Below are 19,283 nucleotides of genomic sequence, written 5' to 3'. Positions count from 1 at the left end.
AAAAATTCAGGCTCTTTAAAAGCAAAATTAGATTGTAAGTATGCTAGGTTAGCAGAAAGTCACTGCATTCTCTTGTTGATCCATTACATTTAGTAGTCATACAGTTTCAACCAAAATTTATTGTGTGCATCCCTGGGCAAGCTATTTTGCTGGGAATTTTCTAAGAACTTGGGGTTACCTAGCAAAGATGACTAAACAAAGATGACTAAAAAAATAAGATCTGCCTCCAGATAACTTACAGTTTAGTCCTGCTGACTCTGAAGTTTTGCTTAAAGCAGAAGTTGGGAACCTGGAGCTCCTTCTAACTCAGGCCATTATGGGGACACAGCTTGAAGATCTGAAGATTCTTCAGTCATCTCATGAGTTTACAGTCAAGTGCACTCTCATATGTAGATAAATGGTGACCCATTCCACAGAGTGGGGTTAGTGGAATGGGACATTATATGAAGCCTAGAACTAAGGCAGACCTCGAATAGAAGAGATATCTTAAGATAGCTCAGAAATCTCCAGGTCACTAGCTATGACCGGAATCATAATTGGTGAGGGGTTATTCTAGTACAGTTTGAAAATAAGATGAGTTAATCTTCCAGCTTGTGGCAGATTAAACTTTGAAATGAAATTCTTTGAGACTTGAAGATAGGGATAGAAATGCTTTGCTGGATCTTCTCCAATACTCAAGATTTCTCAACAGGGAAACGTTTTGCAATTGTTTGGAAATATTTTTTCTTCTAGTTAATCCACGTTATTTCTAGGGGGCTTCACCTAGGAGAAAGACTAATTCCTTATGTTCCTTCCCTCTCTTTCAGTATGTTCCCTACTCCCCTACCTTTAAACTGTCACATGGAATCTTTGGGGAAGACGGAACAGAAGTGGGCAGGCAGAGTGTTTGGAAACTAGACTGAAAATAGATTCTCCATAAACCACCACCATCCTATCTGGATCGATTCCTTGGGATGCGTTTTATTTCCATTAAAAACTCAAAACTTTCAAACGTTCACTGTTCATGTCTCAAAACTTGATGGGAAAAATATTCAACATTTGAAGTACTCAAGAAAAGCTTGAAGAAATAAATCAATTGCTCTCTGGACCACTTTAGGAAGCAGGCGTTCCTGGACAGCCTTCAGGGTTCCTTCGCAAGGCGAACCTACGACGGGTGTTAAAAAGCCTCTCCAAACGCTGTTCTTTTTAGAAAACAAAAGCAGTACAGGAGGTGGGGGGACTGATGGTGCCTAACGCCAGCGGGACAGTGGCACTTTCTTCCTCCTTTCGCTCCCTTCTCCTCCATCTCTACCCCGTCCTGTGTGCCTATCGCAGCCCCGGCTTCCCGGCTCTCCCAAAGCCCCTCGCCGGTCAGAGGCCGGCGACTGCGCCCAGCCCGGGTCCCGCTCGGCCGGGTCGGCTCCCCCACTCCGCACTCAGGCCTTTCCCGCCGCCGCCCACGCTCCCCGCTCCGGCCGCCTCCTCTCTTCCCAGCGAACGGGCTTCCCCGCCAAGGGGGCCGCCCCGGCCTCGGCCCTCCCCCGGCCCCGGCCGGCCAGACCATAAAGAGCTGGGCGGCGGCCGCCCAGCCACCCGCTAGCGCACCCGGCTCCGCGCGGCCCCTGGACGCGAGCACCGCCCCCGACGGCAGCCCCGGACGCCGCGCCCCGCACACGCCTCGCGCTCCCTTCACCTGCGCCGCCCGCGGGGCCCGACGGAGGGACAGCGCGCCGCTGGGGACACCGAGGCACGGCCAGGCTGCCGTCGCTCGCGAGCGCCCGCGCCTGCAGGAAGAGCCAACATGCTGGCCCCGCGCGGAGCCGCCTTCCTCCTGCTGCACCTGGCCCTGCAGCCGTGGCTGGGGGCCGGCGCCCAAGCCAGCCCCCAGGGTAAGTGGGCTCGCGCCGGGGCGGGGGGCGACGGTCCCCGGGTCCCTCCTTCCCGCTCCGCTTGAACGACAGGAGGGACCAACTCCGCGCGCGCTTCTTGGCCCCTGGCACTTCTCTGTCCCTCTGGGGCCCGAGTCACAGCATTTTGTAATTGGAAGTGGTGATTAGAGTATAGCATTTTCTGAGTCCATTATCCAGCGATGAGACCAATTCCCTAAACAACAGCTTAGGGGATGCGAAACTTTTCAGTCTATGCGAAGAAGTGGGGTTCATTTCAGAGCTTACCACACGGCTCTAGACTTCTAACAGGTCCTGCCTGGAGTGGGGTGAAATCCAGGTTCTGTCCCCTGCGGCTCTCTCTGGCGGGCCATCCCTTCACCCTTGGCCCCCTAAATTCTCCGACGCGGCGGGAGTGATGTTCCCCCAGAAAGTCTGAGACTGTCATCTCCCAGAAGGGCACAGCATTACTCTATTTGCCCCACCACTCCCTGTTTTCTGTTCTTTGTTTGGACCCCAACGCCTCCTTTGGGAGTTGGCGTGGTCTCTTGATTCCCGAGATAGAGCAGGAAGGACTGAGAAGTCGGTGTTTCTCTTACAGAGGTAAAAAAAAATCGATAAATACATTAAAAAGACACCTGAGTAATCTTCAAACCCCTAGTTGAGATGGGGTGAAAATAACCGTTGGGCAGAACACAAGCTTAAACTGATTTTTTTTTTTTTTTTTTTTTGGCAAAGGCCAAAAGGAAGAAATTATTTAAGCAAGAAAAGATCTTAGCGCCCTAACAGGCCATCCAGTGATGACCTTCACCTGTTGATGTATTACTGAATAATGAAATAAAGCTGGGAGAGTCACACAGGTCCAAGTAAAAGTTGTTACTTCTCACAAAGCCACAGTGAAGAATGCCTGTGAGGGAATTCTCAAAGTCGTTCCCCTCCCATTGCAGTAATCACCCATTTAAACTTTGCATTTCACCAAATAACTCCTTTTGATTTTAGACCAGGAAACCAAAATAGTGGTTTCAGGGGGTAATGTTCTGCATTTAGTTTGCCTTGAACTATTTGAAATGCTGTAATCTATATTCATTGTGACCGCTCTTCTAGGAAGGTGGACAACAATGATTCTATAATTGTATACATTGTAAAATGATCACCACGATAAGTCTAGTTAACATCTGTCACCATACAGCATTAGAAAAAATTAATTTCTTGTGATGAGAACTTTCGAGATCTTCTCTCTTAGCAACTTCCAATTATCCAATACCATATTATTAACTATAGTCAGTATGCTGTACTTTAAATCCCCATGACTTATTTATTTTATAACTGGAAGTTTGTACCTTTTGACACCTTTCACCCATCCCCCTCCCCCATTCTGTTCTCTATCTATGAGCTTGGGTTGTTGTTGTTGTTGTTTAAGATTCCACATATAAAGTGAGATCATGCAGTATTTGTCTTTCTGTGTCTCACGTATTTCACTTAGCATAATGCCCTCAAGGTCCATCCGTGTTGTCACAAATGGCGAGATTTCATTCTTTTTTATGGCTAAATAATATTCCATTATATACAAATACCACGTCTTCTTTATCCATTCATTATTAATGGACACTTGGGTTGTTTCCATCTCTTGGCTATTGTAAATAATGCTGCAGTGAACATGAATCTGCATATATCTTTTTGAATTAGTGTTTTGGGGTTTGGGTTTTGTTTTGTTTTTTTTTAATAAGTACCCAGCAGTGGAATTGCTGGATCATATGTAGTTCTATTTTTAGTTTTTTAAGTATCCTCCACACTGTTTTCCATAGTGGCTGCACCAATTTACATTCCCCTCAACAGTGCACCAGAGGTCCCTTTTCTCCACATCTTCACCAACACTTGCTATTTCTTTGATAACAGCCATTCTAACAGGTGTATGGTGATTACTCATTGTGGTTTTAATTTCATTTCCCTGATGATTCCTGATGTTGACCGCCTTCTCCTGTGCCTGTTAGCCCTCTGTGTGTCTTCTTTGGATAAATGTCTGTTCAGATCTTCTGCCAACTTAAAAATCGGATTGTTTGGGTTTTTTTGCTATTGAGTCGTATGAGTTCTTTATTTTGGATATTAATCCCTTATCACATAGGATTTGTAAGTATTTTCTCTCATTCTCTAGGTTATCTTTTCCTTTTGTTGATGGTTTCTTCTGTGCAGAAGCTTTTTTGTTTGATGGAGTCCCATTTGTTTATTTTTGCTTTTGTTGCCTTTGCTTTTTGATGTTAGGAATCTTTTTAACACAATTCAAAAGTTTTCTGATTACAGACATTGTTTGGCAGTTTTGAATTTACGGGTATAATATTTTGTGTTCCATGAATTCTTGACATTTGAACACACAACTTCATGGTGTGCTACACGTATGGATTTTGCTGTTGCTTAGCGCTGCCTGTTTTATGGGACTTAAAATCAGCCTATACTACCTAAATTAGCTGGTTAATTAGTTGCTGTAGATTATCAGATTAAGTCAAGTTTCTGATAGATTCTTTTATTGAGTTAATTAGTGCTTAGATCCTGGCACTATTACGAAAATGTAATAACATTAATGGAAAATTGTTGTGTCTCATTTCCTTTTCAAAACACTCTCCAAACTCATTACTAACTAATCCCAACTCTGCCCCTTGAGAGAGAAGCCAATGGATTAGATGAACCTTGCAGACTGAAATAGAGTAAATTTAGCTTGAGCTAGATTATGAACATAATCATAGATCAAGAATCAGGGATAATAAGAGTTTAGTTTTGAGTGCAATTCACATACCTTAAACTCACATCTGTAGATGCTTTATCCTGAATGGAACTTCTAGACATATTGTCTGATTGCCCTTGGCTCTTACTGGTGGAAATGTAAAGCTTCCAGTTCTTTGGAAATTAAAAAATTCTGTTTCCCCTTTGAATTACAGTAGGCAGCAGTATTCAAGTTTTAGGGGAATGTGGAGTGCTGGAAGGAACATAATAGATTTTCTGCTTTCCAGTATTTCTAGTATCAAATTCATTATTTTGTAAGACCCTAAGTGCATGAGAAAGAAACAATACAGATCCGGTATAAAGACAGGTTGTCTTTTAAAGAATAGATATTCTTGAGTAACTAGGTTTTTGCCTGTTTGTCTTATAACTTTTATTTTTTTTCCTACTGCAAAAGCAACACCTGTTAATTGTAAAAAATAAAAAATTGGATAAGCAAAAGAAAAGTAAATAAACGTATAATTATACAACCCAGAGATAGCTACTGTTCATGTTAACATTCTGTTGTGTTGTCTTTCAAATCTTTGCAGGGGCGCCTGGGTGGCTCAATTGGTTAAGCATCTGCCTTTGGCTCAGGTCATGGTCCCAGGGTACTGGGATGGAGCCCCACATCGGGCTCCTTGCTCCGCGGGGAGCCTGCTTCTCCCTCTGCCTGCCGCTCCCCCTGCTTGTGCGCTCTCTCTCTCTCAAATAAAATCTTAAAAAAATTATTAGGGTGCCTGGGTGGCTCAGATGGTTAAGTGTCTGCCTTCGGCTCAGGTCATGATCTCAGGGTCCTGGGATCGAGCCCCGCGTCAGGCTCCCTGTTCAGTGGGAAGCCTGCTTCTCTCTCTCTCCTTCTACTACTCCCCCCTGCTTGTACTCTCTCACTTTCTCTGTCGAATAAATAAATAAAATCCTTAAAAAAAATTTTAGAGGCTAACATTCCTGCAGGCTGTGGAATTGTTCAAACAATATTTGTATAAACCAACAGAAATATTAAGTAACTTCTAGTGAGTATTACCCATTTGGCCTTTGCCTTTAAAATAACTCTGGATGTACACTCTTACAGCTTGCACAAATATTACAAAGCTTGAAAATACTGCTGGCTTAATCAAAAGCAATTTATATAAATACAAATGCAGATTACAGTTTTTGTAGACCACCTCTGTCAGGTTACAGTTAAGAAAGAGAAACCCCATTGTTTTGTTTTTATATCAGAATTTTTTTTTTTTTAAGTAAGCCCTACACCCAACATGGGGCTTGAACTCACAACGCCAAGATCAAGAGTTGCGTACTCTACTGACTGAGCCAGCCAGGCACCCTTGCATCAAGATTTTTAGCAGAGAAATAGTGGAGAACTCTAAATGCATAACGGGAACACTTGGGTCTCACAGAGGCAGTGAATCATTTTTCTGGCATACTGTGTCCCACCACATCCATGATTTCTGCGGCATTCCCTGTCTCATTTACACTGACCAAGAAAAGTACAATTGGCTCTGGTCCACGGGGTGCATGAGGGACCCTAAGGCAGATATCCACTGCTTGGGGACAAAAGAGAAACCGTGACTTGTGTGCTCTCACCTGTCCCCTTTGTACTCTAGGTCGGTAGTGCTTTTCCTAGTGGGCATTTTCAGAGCCACTTCTTTGGCCAAAGGCAATTTAGGGTTTGCAAATTTAGTCTTCTCTTGGGGGCCATGACCTAGTGAGGAAAATTGTGTTGTACTTTTTCTGGTTCAAATGTCCAGCCACTATAAGAGTGATAAGGAAGAACAGGCGATTTTAGCCATGTGGAAAATGATAACAGTGTTAGTTGACGTTACTTCTATCTTACTGTCAAACTGTGCCCCCTCAAAAAAAAACATGTTTGTCTCAAACTTCTTTCACTGATTATCCCCTTTTTCCTGTTCTCCCCAGTCTTTGACCTTCTCCCATCCTCTAGCCAGAGGCTGAACCCAGCTGTTCTGCAGCCAATCCTGACGGACCCCACCCTGAATGAGGTCTATGTGATCTCCACCTTCAAGCTGCACACTAAAAGTTCAGCCACCATCTTTGGCCTTTACTCTTCAACGGACAACAGCAAATACTTAGAATTCATTGTGATGGGACGCTTGAACAAAGGTAAGCACATTTGCAGAAATCATTTTCTTAAGAATCTGCTTTTCCTATTCCAGCATTTGGGGTCTACTTGTCTTAAATGTTTCCCTCCTACAATTTTATTCTCATCCACCATTCGTTTCAGTTTTCAATACCAAGTTCTTCTTATTGTACATTGACCTGTATGGGAAGGGCGAGTTGATATATGGCACGAGAAGAAGAATTGCTTGTGGCCAAAATGCCCATCCTCCTGTTATTCGGGATCCAGTTTGGGAAGGAACAGGACCCAGGACCATTAGGCCGCTGTCTTAGTTTGGGCTGTTACAGCAAATACTACAGACTGGGTGGCTCAAACAAAAGACCTTTATTTCTCACAGTACTGGGGGCTGAGAAGTCCAAGATCAGGGTGCCAGCAGATTTTGTTTCTGGAGAAAGCCTGGGTGCTGCCACCTTCCTGCTCTGTCCTCACATGGCCTTTCCTCGCTGTGTGTGAGTGGAGAGCGGGAGCTCTCCGGCTTCCTTTCCTTATAAGGATACTAATGCCATCATGAGGGTCCCACCCTCGTGACCTAACTTAAACCTAAATACTTCCCAAAGACCCACTTCCTAATACCACCACATGGAAGGCTGGGGCTTCAACAGATGAATTTGGGGGGAGGGAGGGACACAAACATGCATCCTGTAACCGCCACCCACACCATTCTTATGTTCCCTTGGAAGCATGTGGCTTAGCAGACCTCACTCCCAGCTCTGCAAGCACTCTCCTGGACTTGGAGAGAATCTACCTCAGTCAGTAGAACTCAATGAATAGCTCTCTTTTCCACCTGTCTTGTGCCGACTTACACAGGTCTGACACCTGTTTGGTTGTTTTGCTGTCAAATGTTTCACTGTCAGAATGAGTTACTACAAATACTAAGAAGTGGCTCACAAAGAAAAAGGTCACTCTTTTTTCATCTCCTTCCCCTCCACCCATGCCCTGAGGACAACACCTGTTCCTGCTTATGGAGGAATGTGACAGATACGTGTTCCTGCTGCCACATGCTTTTTTTTTTTTTTAAGATTTTATTTATTTATTTTGACAGAGACACAGCGAGAGAGGGAACACAAGCAGGGGGAGTGGGAGAGGGAGAAGCAGGCTTCCTGCTGAGCAGGGAGCCCGATGCGGGGCTCGATCCCAGGACCCCGGGATCATGACCTGAGCCGAAGGCAGACACTTAGCGGCTGAGCCACCCAGGCGCCCCTGCCACATGCTTTTAATAAAAGAGAAAAAGGGAGGACTGGTCCTTCTGGCAAGATTTCATATTTATTTCAGTTTGCTTTACTTGTAGTGCTTCAGACTCTATCAGATTCCAATTGTGATTGAGCACTTACATTTTCAGATATTAGGAGCTGAAAGAAATTCTTCATTCTTAGCTTTCATAAGACTCCAGAGTTGAAAGCAAGAAGGAATGGGATTTTAACCCCTTTTATGTCAAGTTCCAACCTCCCCCTACCCCCCCCAACCCACATGTGCTCCATCTGTCCCTCAGGCCTCTCAGGAGCTGTGGTGAGGTCTCCAGTAGTGAAGGGGGTCTGGGGACATGGCTCAGCAGATGGTCTAACCATTCCTGAGCCCTTTGCCCCATCCGTAGCCCTGATGGGAGGTGACTTCACTTACCTCCCTGCCTTGAATCAGACAGCCCCATGCCTCCCATCCCTAAAGGAACTGCTCATGCTCTACTAACCAGGCTATTCAGTTTGTGATCTATAAAAACCACCCTTCTTCATCCAAAGATCAATACCTTCTCACAGAACTATGTGTTTTAGAGGCATTGAAAGATTTTCGTTTAGCTCACCCAGCTTAGTGGCCAAAGGGTCCTCTGTAGAGTGAAAAACCCTGCATCTAGCTGTTCACCCTCACTGACTCTCCCCCTCCATTTCGAAATTGGCCAGTATGCGTGAGCCCATTGTGGAAAATCTGTGTTTCCTGGAAACGCAAGGCAGCAACTTCCCGGAATGGATTTTCTGTTTGCTCTACATGGGCAGAGGTAATGCTAGATGGGAAGGTGGAGAGGCCACGGTGTTTGTAAGTGTGTTTCCTTTGGACAACCACTGGTCATGTGATTGAGCTGTAAACATCAGCTAATCTCCATGTTGATGAACACCTCTCCACCCTCCAACCTATTAGAGAAGATAAATAGCTCTTAGAATTCTTTTTATAAATATTTTCTAAATGAATCCAGAAATGAAAATTTTCAGAAAACAAAGAGCAATTTATATCAGAGTTTGGAGAGTTGAAGAATTTGACCTAGAGAAGTTTCACTGGAACACTAGGAAAAAGTACAGAGATTTGCCAACACTGGTGAATCTGAAGGTTCTAGAAAAGAGCAGCAGCCCATTCTGATGGGAACAAGGAGAACTCACTGGGTCCATTAGCTCCCCGGAAAAGATGGGGCATGTGGTTGTGACTCCCCGTTGAGGTATTCGATGGTGACCATGCAGGCCTGACATAATTTGAGGGGGTTGGGGGAGAATCCTCTTCCCAGAAGGTGAGCCCCAATCATTATCTAGGGCCCTAGATGCACTCCTGAGGACTGCGCGGCACAAGTTTGCCGCCGAGCTCTCTGCTTCTGCTCTCACACTCCCAAGTCATCCTTCCCGTGGCTGCACATTACGGTTATAAGCATAACTTGGAACGAGTTATGCCTGACAGCAGGACATTTAGTGTCTTCCTATTCCCAACTGAAAAAGGTACAAGTGTCCTTGCTAGGCAGTCAGGATTTTCTGCTGCATGACCCCCAACCCGCCTCTCCAATTTATCCCTCCTTCCAACCCTCCATGTAGCCTATGCTTCAGCTGGATGGACTAGTTACCATTCCCTGGGCCCACCATGCTGTCTGTCCTTCTCCGTCCTTGCACCCTTGCCCTCTGCTCCCCACTGCCATTGCCTGCACCGTCTACAGTTGCCATCTCCTATTCCTTCTGACCGCTTTTATTATGGGATTTTGTCCTTCTGTAAAATGTACTAAGCTTAGCTTACCTTGTACTTGGATTACCTCTAGGTCTTCTCGGCAGTAGGTTGTAAGCTCCCTCCGAGCAGGCGCGGAGCCTCCCTCAGCTCACGTTTGTGTCTGTTGCAGCACCTAGCACAGGGCCTCGTACATAGAAGTAGCTCATGAGCAAACTGAATAGAAGAAATGGAGGCTGAGAAGAGTAGCCTGGTTTGCTAAAGAAGACATGCAGTATTGTGTAAATTCTGGAAGTGCACCATGTCCCGCACATAGTGGGGCTGGCTCAGATTCATTAATGAATTGATGAATTTTGAAGACCATTTGGATGGGGTTATAAAGGAAATACCGTATTTCTGGTATAAATGTTCTATCAGATTGTTAGTAATACAGGTGATACAATTTTGATAGAAATAAGCGTTCTACAGAAACCACCTGGCTGGACAGAAGATCTGGTTGATGCTTTTCTTGTATCTAGCATAGGGCAACTTTCCAGTTAGTATTTTGAGTTCGAGTCACAGTTAAAAATCTTAACAGCTGTGTCCTCGTGAATATGTCTCTAAATTGCTTAGCCCTGGTTTACTGTTTCTACAGTGAGGGTGATAATAGCTACTTCACAGGTTGATTGCAAGAACTGAATTATATAAAGTATAATTTTTTTTAGACTGTGAAGCTCAGTAAAAATTTGAGGTTCTGCCATAAGCTTCTATAAGATAGGTAGAAAGGAAGACGAGGGAGAGAGAAAGATCTCTACTTTTTTGCCAGCTGTCTTCTGAATATGATTTGGTGAACTCTTGGCTTGCCTTGATAAGGCCTTCACCTTTCAGAGAAAGCAAGTAAGGGGCACCTGGGTGGCTCCGTTGGTTAAGCGGCTGCCTTCAGCTCGGGTCATGATCCCAGGGTCCTGGGATCGAGCCCTGCATCGGGCTCTCTGCTCAGCCAGGAGTCTGTTTCTCCCTCTCCTTCTGCCCCTTCCCCGCTCATGTTCTCTCTCTCTCTCTCTCAAATAAATAAATAAAAATCTTAAAAAAAAAAAGAGAAAGCAAACAAGAAGAACTGCTTCTTTAGTCTTAATTTGACTGCCACTGTGGTGGAGCTGTGGTAATGAAGGGAACCCCAAGAATTTGCAGTAATGACTGCAGATGGTCAAGCTTCTTAGCCTAAGGTTAGGACGTGTCAAATAGTTAGAGTAATCGTTCACAGAGAAGCCTGTGGACTAAAGAGAAACACAGCATGAGAGAGAGCGAGAGAGAGAGAAGAGTTTCAAAATTAGAATTCTGAACCTGGTACTGAAGGTGGAAAATGAGGTGCGTCAGACATTAATATTTATGGAGCCCTTTTAATGTACCAGGACTGTGCTGAAGGCTCAACACTCATTTCTCTCTTCAATCTTCACAGTATTCTTGTGAGGTGACCTTGAATTAGCTCAATTTTAAAGTGGTCATATACAGGGGCGCCTGAGTGGCTCAGTCGTTAAGCGTCTGCCTTCGGCTCAGGTCATGATCCCAGGGTCCTGGGATCGAGCCCCACATCGGGCTCCCTGCTCAGCGGGAAGCCTGCTTCTCCCTCTCCCGCTCCCCCTGCTTGTGTTCCCTCTCTCGCTGTGTCTCTCTCTGTCAAATAAATAAATAAAATCTTTAAAAAAAACAAAAATAAAAATAAAGTGGTCATATACAGAAAATGGGAAGAATTTTAGTGAACTTTAGGACAGACTCCTGGAGGGTTATATTATTATCCTTGTATTTGGGGATTACCTGGGAAAGAAAGCTGGGATTATTTGAAGGTAAATGGGTTCACTAAAAAGAAGTCATGCTAAACTTTTTTTAAAGTAAAGATTCTAAACTGATAGATCAAAAAGATGCTATGAGCATAATGTATCTTGACATCAAAAAAGAATTTTATGAAGTCACTCATTATACCTTTCTGGATATAAAAAAGAACGAGCTAGATAAATAGTACTGTTAGGGCTTGGTAAGTTGTTTTATAGCAGAGCATCTAGAGTTTTTGACGAGGCTCTATCTTGGGTATTGAACCATCGACCATAGCAGTGACTTAAGTGAAGATATAAATAGTATTTTATCACGTTGGCAAATGGCACATGGCTGGAAAAGACAGCTGGCCGTAAGGGATGCCGGCATCAGGATTGACAAGGTCCCAGCAGGCTGACACGTATGCCACAGTCATTCAGGTGAAATTTAATGGGAATAAATGTAAATCCATCATCTAGGAGTGAAAAGTAAATTGCCAAAGTGCAGGATATGGGACACCTATCCTGAAAGTTCTAGTCAGCAACATTAAGAACCAAGTATTATTTAACACAAAGCCTGACGTCTAGTAGCTATTTAGAAATGTTCGCTGAATGAATGAATGAAAAGATACAGTGATGTAACAGTTTTTTAAAATCTCCTTAAATTTTAGGCTTCATTAATGCATTTATGTGGCCAGATTAAGGGAGCTAATGCATCCCACCATAATATTAACTGTCCAGGCCACACCTAAAATGTTGTGTCTCATCCTGGACACATTTCACAGGGACACTCTCAAGTCCAAGATTGCCTTAAGGAGAGTCACCAAAACAGTAGCCCTCTAGACCCCATTTTTTACAACATCACAAAATCAGAATGTTAAAGGATCTGGAGAAATAAAGGAACCAGACAGAAGACGAGAGAGATGAAAGTTGCCTTAAAATATTTGAAGAATAGCATTTAGATGAAGGATGAGACTAAATCTGTCTATAGCTCTGAAGAATACAATTAGGACCCATTGGTGGAAATCAGAGGGAATCGGCTCTGTATTTGGAAAATCTTGGAGAGCAATCCGGAAGTGAAGTGGGTTTCTCTGCGAAGTGATTCGTTCCTTGTTCCTGGAAATGTGCTGGTAGAAGCTATACTTTCATTGAAAGGATTTGTGAAGTGAGATACTGAGCTAGATGACTTACAGTGCTCACGTTCTGTGGTTCTGCTCAGGCCAGAGAGGTTCCATGGGCGCTGAAGGAATTGCTTTGCAACTCTCTTCTACAACCTGACCTTGGGATTTTGTACACAATCACAGCTTTGTCGTCCACAGATAATTGAGTACATAATGAATCTCCTAACTTCTCAAAATATAAAGCCCTCTGCAGATGTTTAACATCATTGCTGTGCTCCCTTTCCCTGGATGGTTTCTTTGCACGGTGTGGGGGTGGGGAGGGAGTGCGTGGGGGGGGCGGGGTGTATACTGCGTATACTTTACATTTGTTCAAACTGCTGTAAGAAGATTTCAGAACCTCCAGACTGCACATCCATCACACCTGGGAGTCACCCAGAGTACTTTCAGGAAAAGCGGTTTGATGATTTACCTTTTATATGTCTTTCCAAAGCATTAAAGTTACAAAGACCCAGTGTATAGGGCCTAAAGATAAATAAGCAAAGGCAAACAAGAATATCCATCACAAGAGACATTAGTGGCAAGAAGGCTTTTTTTTGAAATGTACAATTATTTAAAAAGAGGAAAGGTTGACAGCAGAGGCTTTCATCATATATTTAAAAGTGCCAAAGAGCAAAGCCATTTGCCAAGCAAAGCAGAAAGCCCCGGACTACCTCGGCGCATTTGCCGCCTGCAGGCCAGGTCACTCTGAACTCTTTCGCCCAAGCAGACAAAATATTATCATTTCCAGTCCTTGAAAGCTGCCACCCTGCTTCATCGCTTTGACATTCAGTACATCATAATATTTTTGACTACCAAGTCCACTTTTTAAACAGCACCTTTTGAGAATTCTTTTCCAAGAAAGCAATATTTCAAATCTTCATTGCTTGGGTTTGCTCTTTCATCTCCCGCCGGTCACGGAGACGGTCTGGAATCAGGCTAGACTCTACGGTTCTGGTGTCAGGCTGGTATCCAGGCATGGAAATGGAGCCATAAAATCAGGCCCCAAATTGTCCAGTGTACAAAGATGTGAAGTTTAGAAGGAAAGGATTGGTAAAAATAAACCAATAGAAACTGCCCCCCCTTCAACATTGTTTAAGAGATTGTGGGTTAAAAAAAAAAAAAAAAATCAGAGTGGATACAGGACTACTCTATCTATTTTTCATTCAATAAGTAGTTGTATTTGGTGTTGTCAGATGCTATGGTATATGAGAAAATTAATAAGAAATAGAATCCTAGTCCCAAGCGCTCATGTTCTAATAGAGAAGATAAGAAATAAACACAAATAAATATAGTAATACCTACAGTTGCATAGCAGTTTATAGTTTTTGCATTTTCTTATTTGACCACCACTGAAAAAATGAGACAGAAAGGGCAAGTCTTATTAGCTCCATTTAATAGTTTGAGAAATGGACACTTAGCAAAATGAACAGGCCCAGGGTCACATAGCTATTAGGTATCTGGGCCGTGACTAGACTCTGCATCCTGGGAAGGTAGAGCTAGAAAAGTCCTGAGCAAGTATTATGGGAAGAGGAATGAGAACAATTGCTGGGCATGGGGAAGAAGGAAGACTTCAGGGAGGAGGGTGCATTGGAGCTGGATGTTGGCTTCAGACGTGTAACAGTGCTGGATCAGGAAAGAGAGGGATGGAGAAGAGAACATGCCACACAGGGAAGGAGGAGGGAAGCCAGAGAAAGCTAGACAGGTGAAAATGTAAGACAGGTTGTTCAACTTGGCTGGGCATCAGCACGGAGGGGAATGAAGGCCGGGGGAAGGTGGCAGCTAGTCCTGGGATGAGGAGTTTAGGTGTTATTTAGGAACCACTAGGGAGCTATTAAAAGATTTCCTTTGCTTGCTAGTGTGTGGCTTTGAGAAGGCAATAACTTGGTCAGAAGAGTCCTATATATATAGGAGCTTAAGCTGTCAGTCCAGAAAAACAGCAAGAAAGCTTCAGCAGGAAGGTGAGTCAGAAATCTGGGGCCACACCCAGCGACAGAGCGGAGTAGAGGTGGGAGATGCCATGTGGAGACCCGCAACCTTTGGTTGTAATCAGATGCGCGCGGATCTTTGTACTGGCCCTGTGAGAACTGGATCCATAGCGCCGACAAGCTGGTTTCAGCTAGTGGTGAGTGAAGAGGGGGTATGAGAACTCAGCAAGCCGCCGCTGAAGAAACAAAGACGTGCGCATTGACTGTTTCCCCGAGTGCAGTGCGTGGTGATGGGCAGAGGTGTGGTGGACCCAGGAGAAGACCGCTCCTTCCAGCTTCAGGGGGCTGGCTTTGCACTCATGCCCAAGGAGGAAATGATTGTGTTATTAGCTCTGTGGATACTTCCCCTCTGTTTTGCTCCCTCTGTTGTGTGTGTCTGTGAGCTTTAGACTGTTTCTGGACTCACTATGACTGATGTGAAAACATTAAGCTTCCTGAGCAGGTGCCTGTCTGCCCTCTGGGGTAGTCTTACTGCTCTGAAGATAAAATAAGTATTGAAGCACTGAAGTAAGGAGTTTGCAATAAAACAGAAAAATGAAAAATGGAAGCCATAAGAGGAATGAGAATTACTGGATCAAATATGAAGAATGGTAAATGTCAAAGCACTTGATAATTTTTCTGCTAACAGACATTGTGAAGATGGAAGTTTCCATAATTCTTTTCTTTTTTTTTTTTCCTCTTGCTATTGTCACAAGATCTAGGAGCATGAGGAATTTGTCATTTCAGTGTTGCATTGCAACACAAAGCAAGGCAGAAGTATAGAATGCCCTTAAATGACAGCATGAACACGATAGGAGCGTTTGCTACCTGCAGTAGATGTTGAATTGCCACTCTCTAAACTTTTTAATTTATATATGAAACGCTTTCAATGCAATCATTTTCTTATTCATTGAAAGTTCATGTGCACAATGTTTAATGTGCACCTGTTATGTGTAAAGTAACTCCACTGGGTACTATTTATAAAATTAAACTTAGTGATTCAGTTATGAAAATAAATCATGGCCCACAGGCCCTGGAAGGCCTATTAAAAAGCAGGCAAGATGCCCATGAAAATATGTTTCCTTTGAATTCCACAGAAATATCAGTTTGGGGAAGAAAACCAAGGCCATTTGTTTTAAGCCACTATGGGTATCCTCTTCAACTGTTAATATGAGGAGGCTAGATTGTGGCTGTAAGGAGAATAAGGAGATGTTGACTATACGTGTCTATGACCCTAACTGAAGTTTGGTGGTCCCAGTGGTATTTTCATGGGCCTGTAAAAATTCCAGGTATTTATAAAACTGTTGAAAACAATAAAGAAATAAGAGTTTAAATTGGACAGCCACATGCAGAAGAATGAAACTGGACCATTTCCTTACACTACACACAAAAATAGACTCAAAATGGTTGAAAGACCTCAATGTGAGACAGGAGTCCATCAAAATCCTAAAGGAGAACACAGGCAGCAACCTCTTCAACCTCAGCCACAGCAGCTTCTTCCTAGAAACATCGCGGAAGGCAAGGGAAGCAAGGGCAAAAATGAACTATTGGGACTTCATCAAGATAAAAAGCTTTTGCACAGCAAAAGAAACAGTCAACAAAACCAAAAGACAACCGACAGAATGGGAAGATATTTGCAAATGACATATCAGATAAAGGGCTAGTATCCAAAATCTATAAAGAACTTATTAAACTCTACACCCAAAGAACAACTGATCCAATCAGGAAATGCGCTGAAGACATGAACAGACATTTTTCCAAAGAAAACATCCAAATGGCCAACAGACACATGAAAAAGTGCTCAGCATCGCTCGGCATCAGGGAAATCCAAATCAAAACCTCAATGAGATACCACCTCACACCAGTCAGAATGGCTAAAATTAACAAGTCAGGAAACGACAGATGTTGGCGAGGATGTGGAAAAAGGGGAACCCTCCTACACTGTTGGTGGGAATGCAAGCTGGTGCAGCCACTCTGGAAAACAGTATGGAGGTTCTTCAAAAAGTTGAAAATAGAGCTACCATACGACCCAGCAATTGCACTACTGGGTATTTACCCCAAAGATACAAATGTAGGGATCCGAAGGGGTATGTGCACCCCGATGTTAATAGCAGCAATATTCACAATAGCCAAACTGTGGAAAGAGCCAAGATGTCCATTGACAGATGAATGGATAAAGAAGATGTGGTATATATATACAATGGAATATTATGCAGCCATCAAAAGGAATGAAATCTTGCCATTTGCAATGACGTGGATGGAACTGGAGGGTGTTATGCTGAGCAAAATAAGTCAATCAGAGAAAGACATGTATCATATGATCTCACTGATATGAGGAATTCTTAATCTCAGGAAACAAACTGAGGGTTGCTGGAGTGGTGGGTGGTAGGAGGGATGGAGTGGCTGGTGATAGACATTGGGGAGGGTATGTGTTATGGTGAGCCCTGTGAATTGTGTAAGACTGATGAATCACAGACCTGTACCTCTGAAACAAATAATACATTATATGTTTAAAAAAAAAAGTATGAAGGGAGAAATGAAGGGGGGGAATCGGTGGGGGAGACGAACCATGAGAGACTGTGGACTCTGAGAAACAAACTGAGGGTTCTAGAGGGGAGGGGGGTGGGGGGATGGGTTAGCCTGGTGATGGGTATTAAAGAGGGCACGTACTGCATGGAGCACTGGGTGTTATACGCAAACAATGAATCATGGAACACTACATCAAAAACTAATGATGTAATGTATGGTGATTAACATAACATAATAAAATAAAATTTTAAAAAGTTTAAAAAAGTTGAATTAGTGGGCCACCTGGGTGGCTCAGTCAGTTAAGTGTCTGACTCTTGGTATCAGCTCAGGTCTTGGTCTTGGGGTCTCAACCTCACGTCTGCTTGTCTCTCTCCCCTCTGCTCCCCCCCCTCAAATAAATAGATAAAATCTTTAAAGAGTTGAATTAATGCATATGTTTTGGTCAATTTTCCCCCTTTTGGGTACCATATATGCCTCCAGTTTCCAGTTATGCAGTTACTATTTAAATTCTCAACAATATTAAGTAAAGAGGTAAAAATTCTGTGGTATCCCATATTTAAAATATCTCAAGAATTTCTACTCCTGTCTCTTTTCTTCCTTCTCATTCTTTCTTTTCATGCCACATTTATTTACATCTTACCAGTACTTTACTTCAGGAAACCTAGTATTGTATTACAGTCATAGAAAGTTTTCCTAGTCAGTCTGTCTTGCCAGGTCTTACCAATCCTTTTCTCTTGGTAAGCAAGTCGTGGCGACCACATAAGCATAAAAGAAGATCTTCTTACTCCTCCTAGCATCTCTCTACATCACAGGACCTAAAGCCATCTGGCCCTCTCCAGCCATGGTCAAATGGAAAAGCAGACCCAGTCAGATTTGAGAAGCAGTGGGAATACCCACCTAGAAAGTGTAATATATTTGGAGGAAGCCTTCAAATAAACTCTAAAGTTTCACAGCACTGATTATTTTCTCTGGTAGTACTGCAACATAAACAGGCTGCTTACTCCATGAGGCAGCACCAAATTGGCATTTATACTCTACAGAAAAGGTACCTGAGGAAAGACAGTCCAAGTTACTTGTTACAAATCCTACAGCTTGACAGAAGCACAGTCTGGATATATGTGTGTAATTCATTTCTTTTTTTTTTTGTATTTTATAAGTAATACATGTTTCATGTGCAAAAATTAGACAATGAAGATGAGCAAGAGGAAAAACACATCATCCAAGCAACCAACAATGACCATATTAATGTTGACATATTTCCTTCTAATTTTCTGTATATTTTTTCTGTATGAAATTACACTGTGACTCAACCCTTTTTTCACTCAACAAAATACTGGGAACACTTCTGTGTTTTTAGTATGCACCTTTTCCATTGTATTCCATTTCATGATTACATCATAATTTAAGTAGCCAGCCCGCCCTCTCTTTTTATACATACATGTTGTGCCAAATGTTTCTTACATATTTCTGAAATGATTGCTGGTAATGAACTTGGGTTTGGCAACGGTACCTATGAATGGATCTGGAGGTGTTCTTGGTAGGCTCACTAAGCCCTTGGAAGCAATTCACTTTCGTCTTTATAGCAAACCACACCCAGTGGGCTTTACTCCCAAAGGCTCAGCAGCCAGGAACAGATTTTAGCTCAGGGCTCAATAAATTCAAGACAATAATGGAGTAAAACCAGACAGAAAACCAGAATCCTGAAATGTGTATAAATTTTTATTTAACAAAAAGTGAAAGTGCTTAAGCTTAACAAGATAAGTGAATAGATAGCCACCTGCATAGAAAAAGAAAAAACAAAGAGAAAATGAGGTAGTGGATCCTCTTCTAGTCCTTCTTTTGCAACCACGGATATCTTCGGTTCTCTGAGCATTGTTAAACTGAAGATAGGTTGCTGAGGGACAGTATGACAGATGATACTCCATTCGGTATATGCTTACAAAGGCCTATCCATACGTCACATTCTTTCAGTCATGGAATAAACCACGCCCAGTTTCAAATTCTAGGCCTGCCACTTACAGTGTCCTTGAGCAAGTGCCTTCACTTACCTGAGCTTCACTTTTGTCATCTGGAAGTTATTCCAGTTTGCTAGTGTTGCAACAAATAGAAATTAAATATTGAAAGCAACTCAGGGCAGCACCCAGCCCCACAGTGTAGTTCTCAGTAAATGTTTGGTAAATTAA

The 19,283-nt window shown here is 43.1% G+C and overlaps 1 protein-coding gene across 1 annotated transcript in view; it reads left to right on the top strand.

The window, feature by feature from the left end:
- Positions 1-1,508: 1,508 nt before the first annotated feature.
- THBS4 (thrombospondin 4) overlaps positions 1,509-19,283 on the top strand; it is a 43,185-nt gene continuing 25,410 nt past the window's right edge. Inside the window, exons 1-2 of the mRNA XM_036098188.2 lie at positions 1,509-1,868; positions 6,534-6,737. Of these exons, the coding sequence (XP_035954081.2) occupies positions 1,781-1,868; positions 6,534-6,737 (292 nt within the window). The 5' untranslated portion in view covers positions 1,509-1,780. The remainder of the gene's footprint in view (positions 1,869-6,533; positions 6,738-19,283) is intronic.

This window comes from Halichoerus grypus, chromosome 2, assembly GCF_964656455.1.
Source record: "Halichoerus grypus chromosome 2, mHalGry1.hap1.1, whole genome shotgun sequence".
Classification (NCBI taxonomy): Eukaryota; Metazoa; Chordata; class Mammalia; order Carnivora; family Phocidae; genus Halichoerus; species Halichoerus grypus.
Note: the sequence above shows the minus strand (reverse complement) of the source record. Positions and strands in the feature narration are given on the sequence as shown.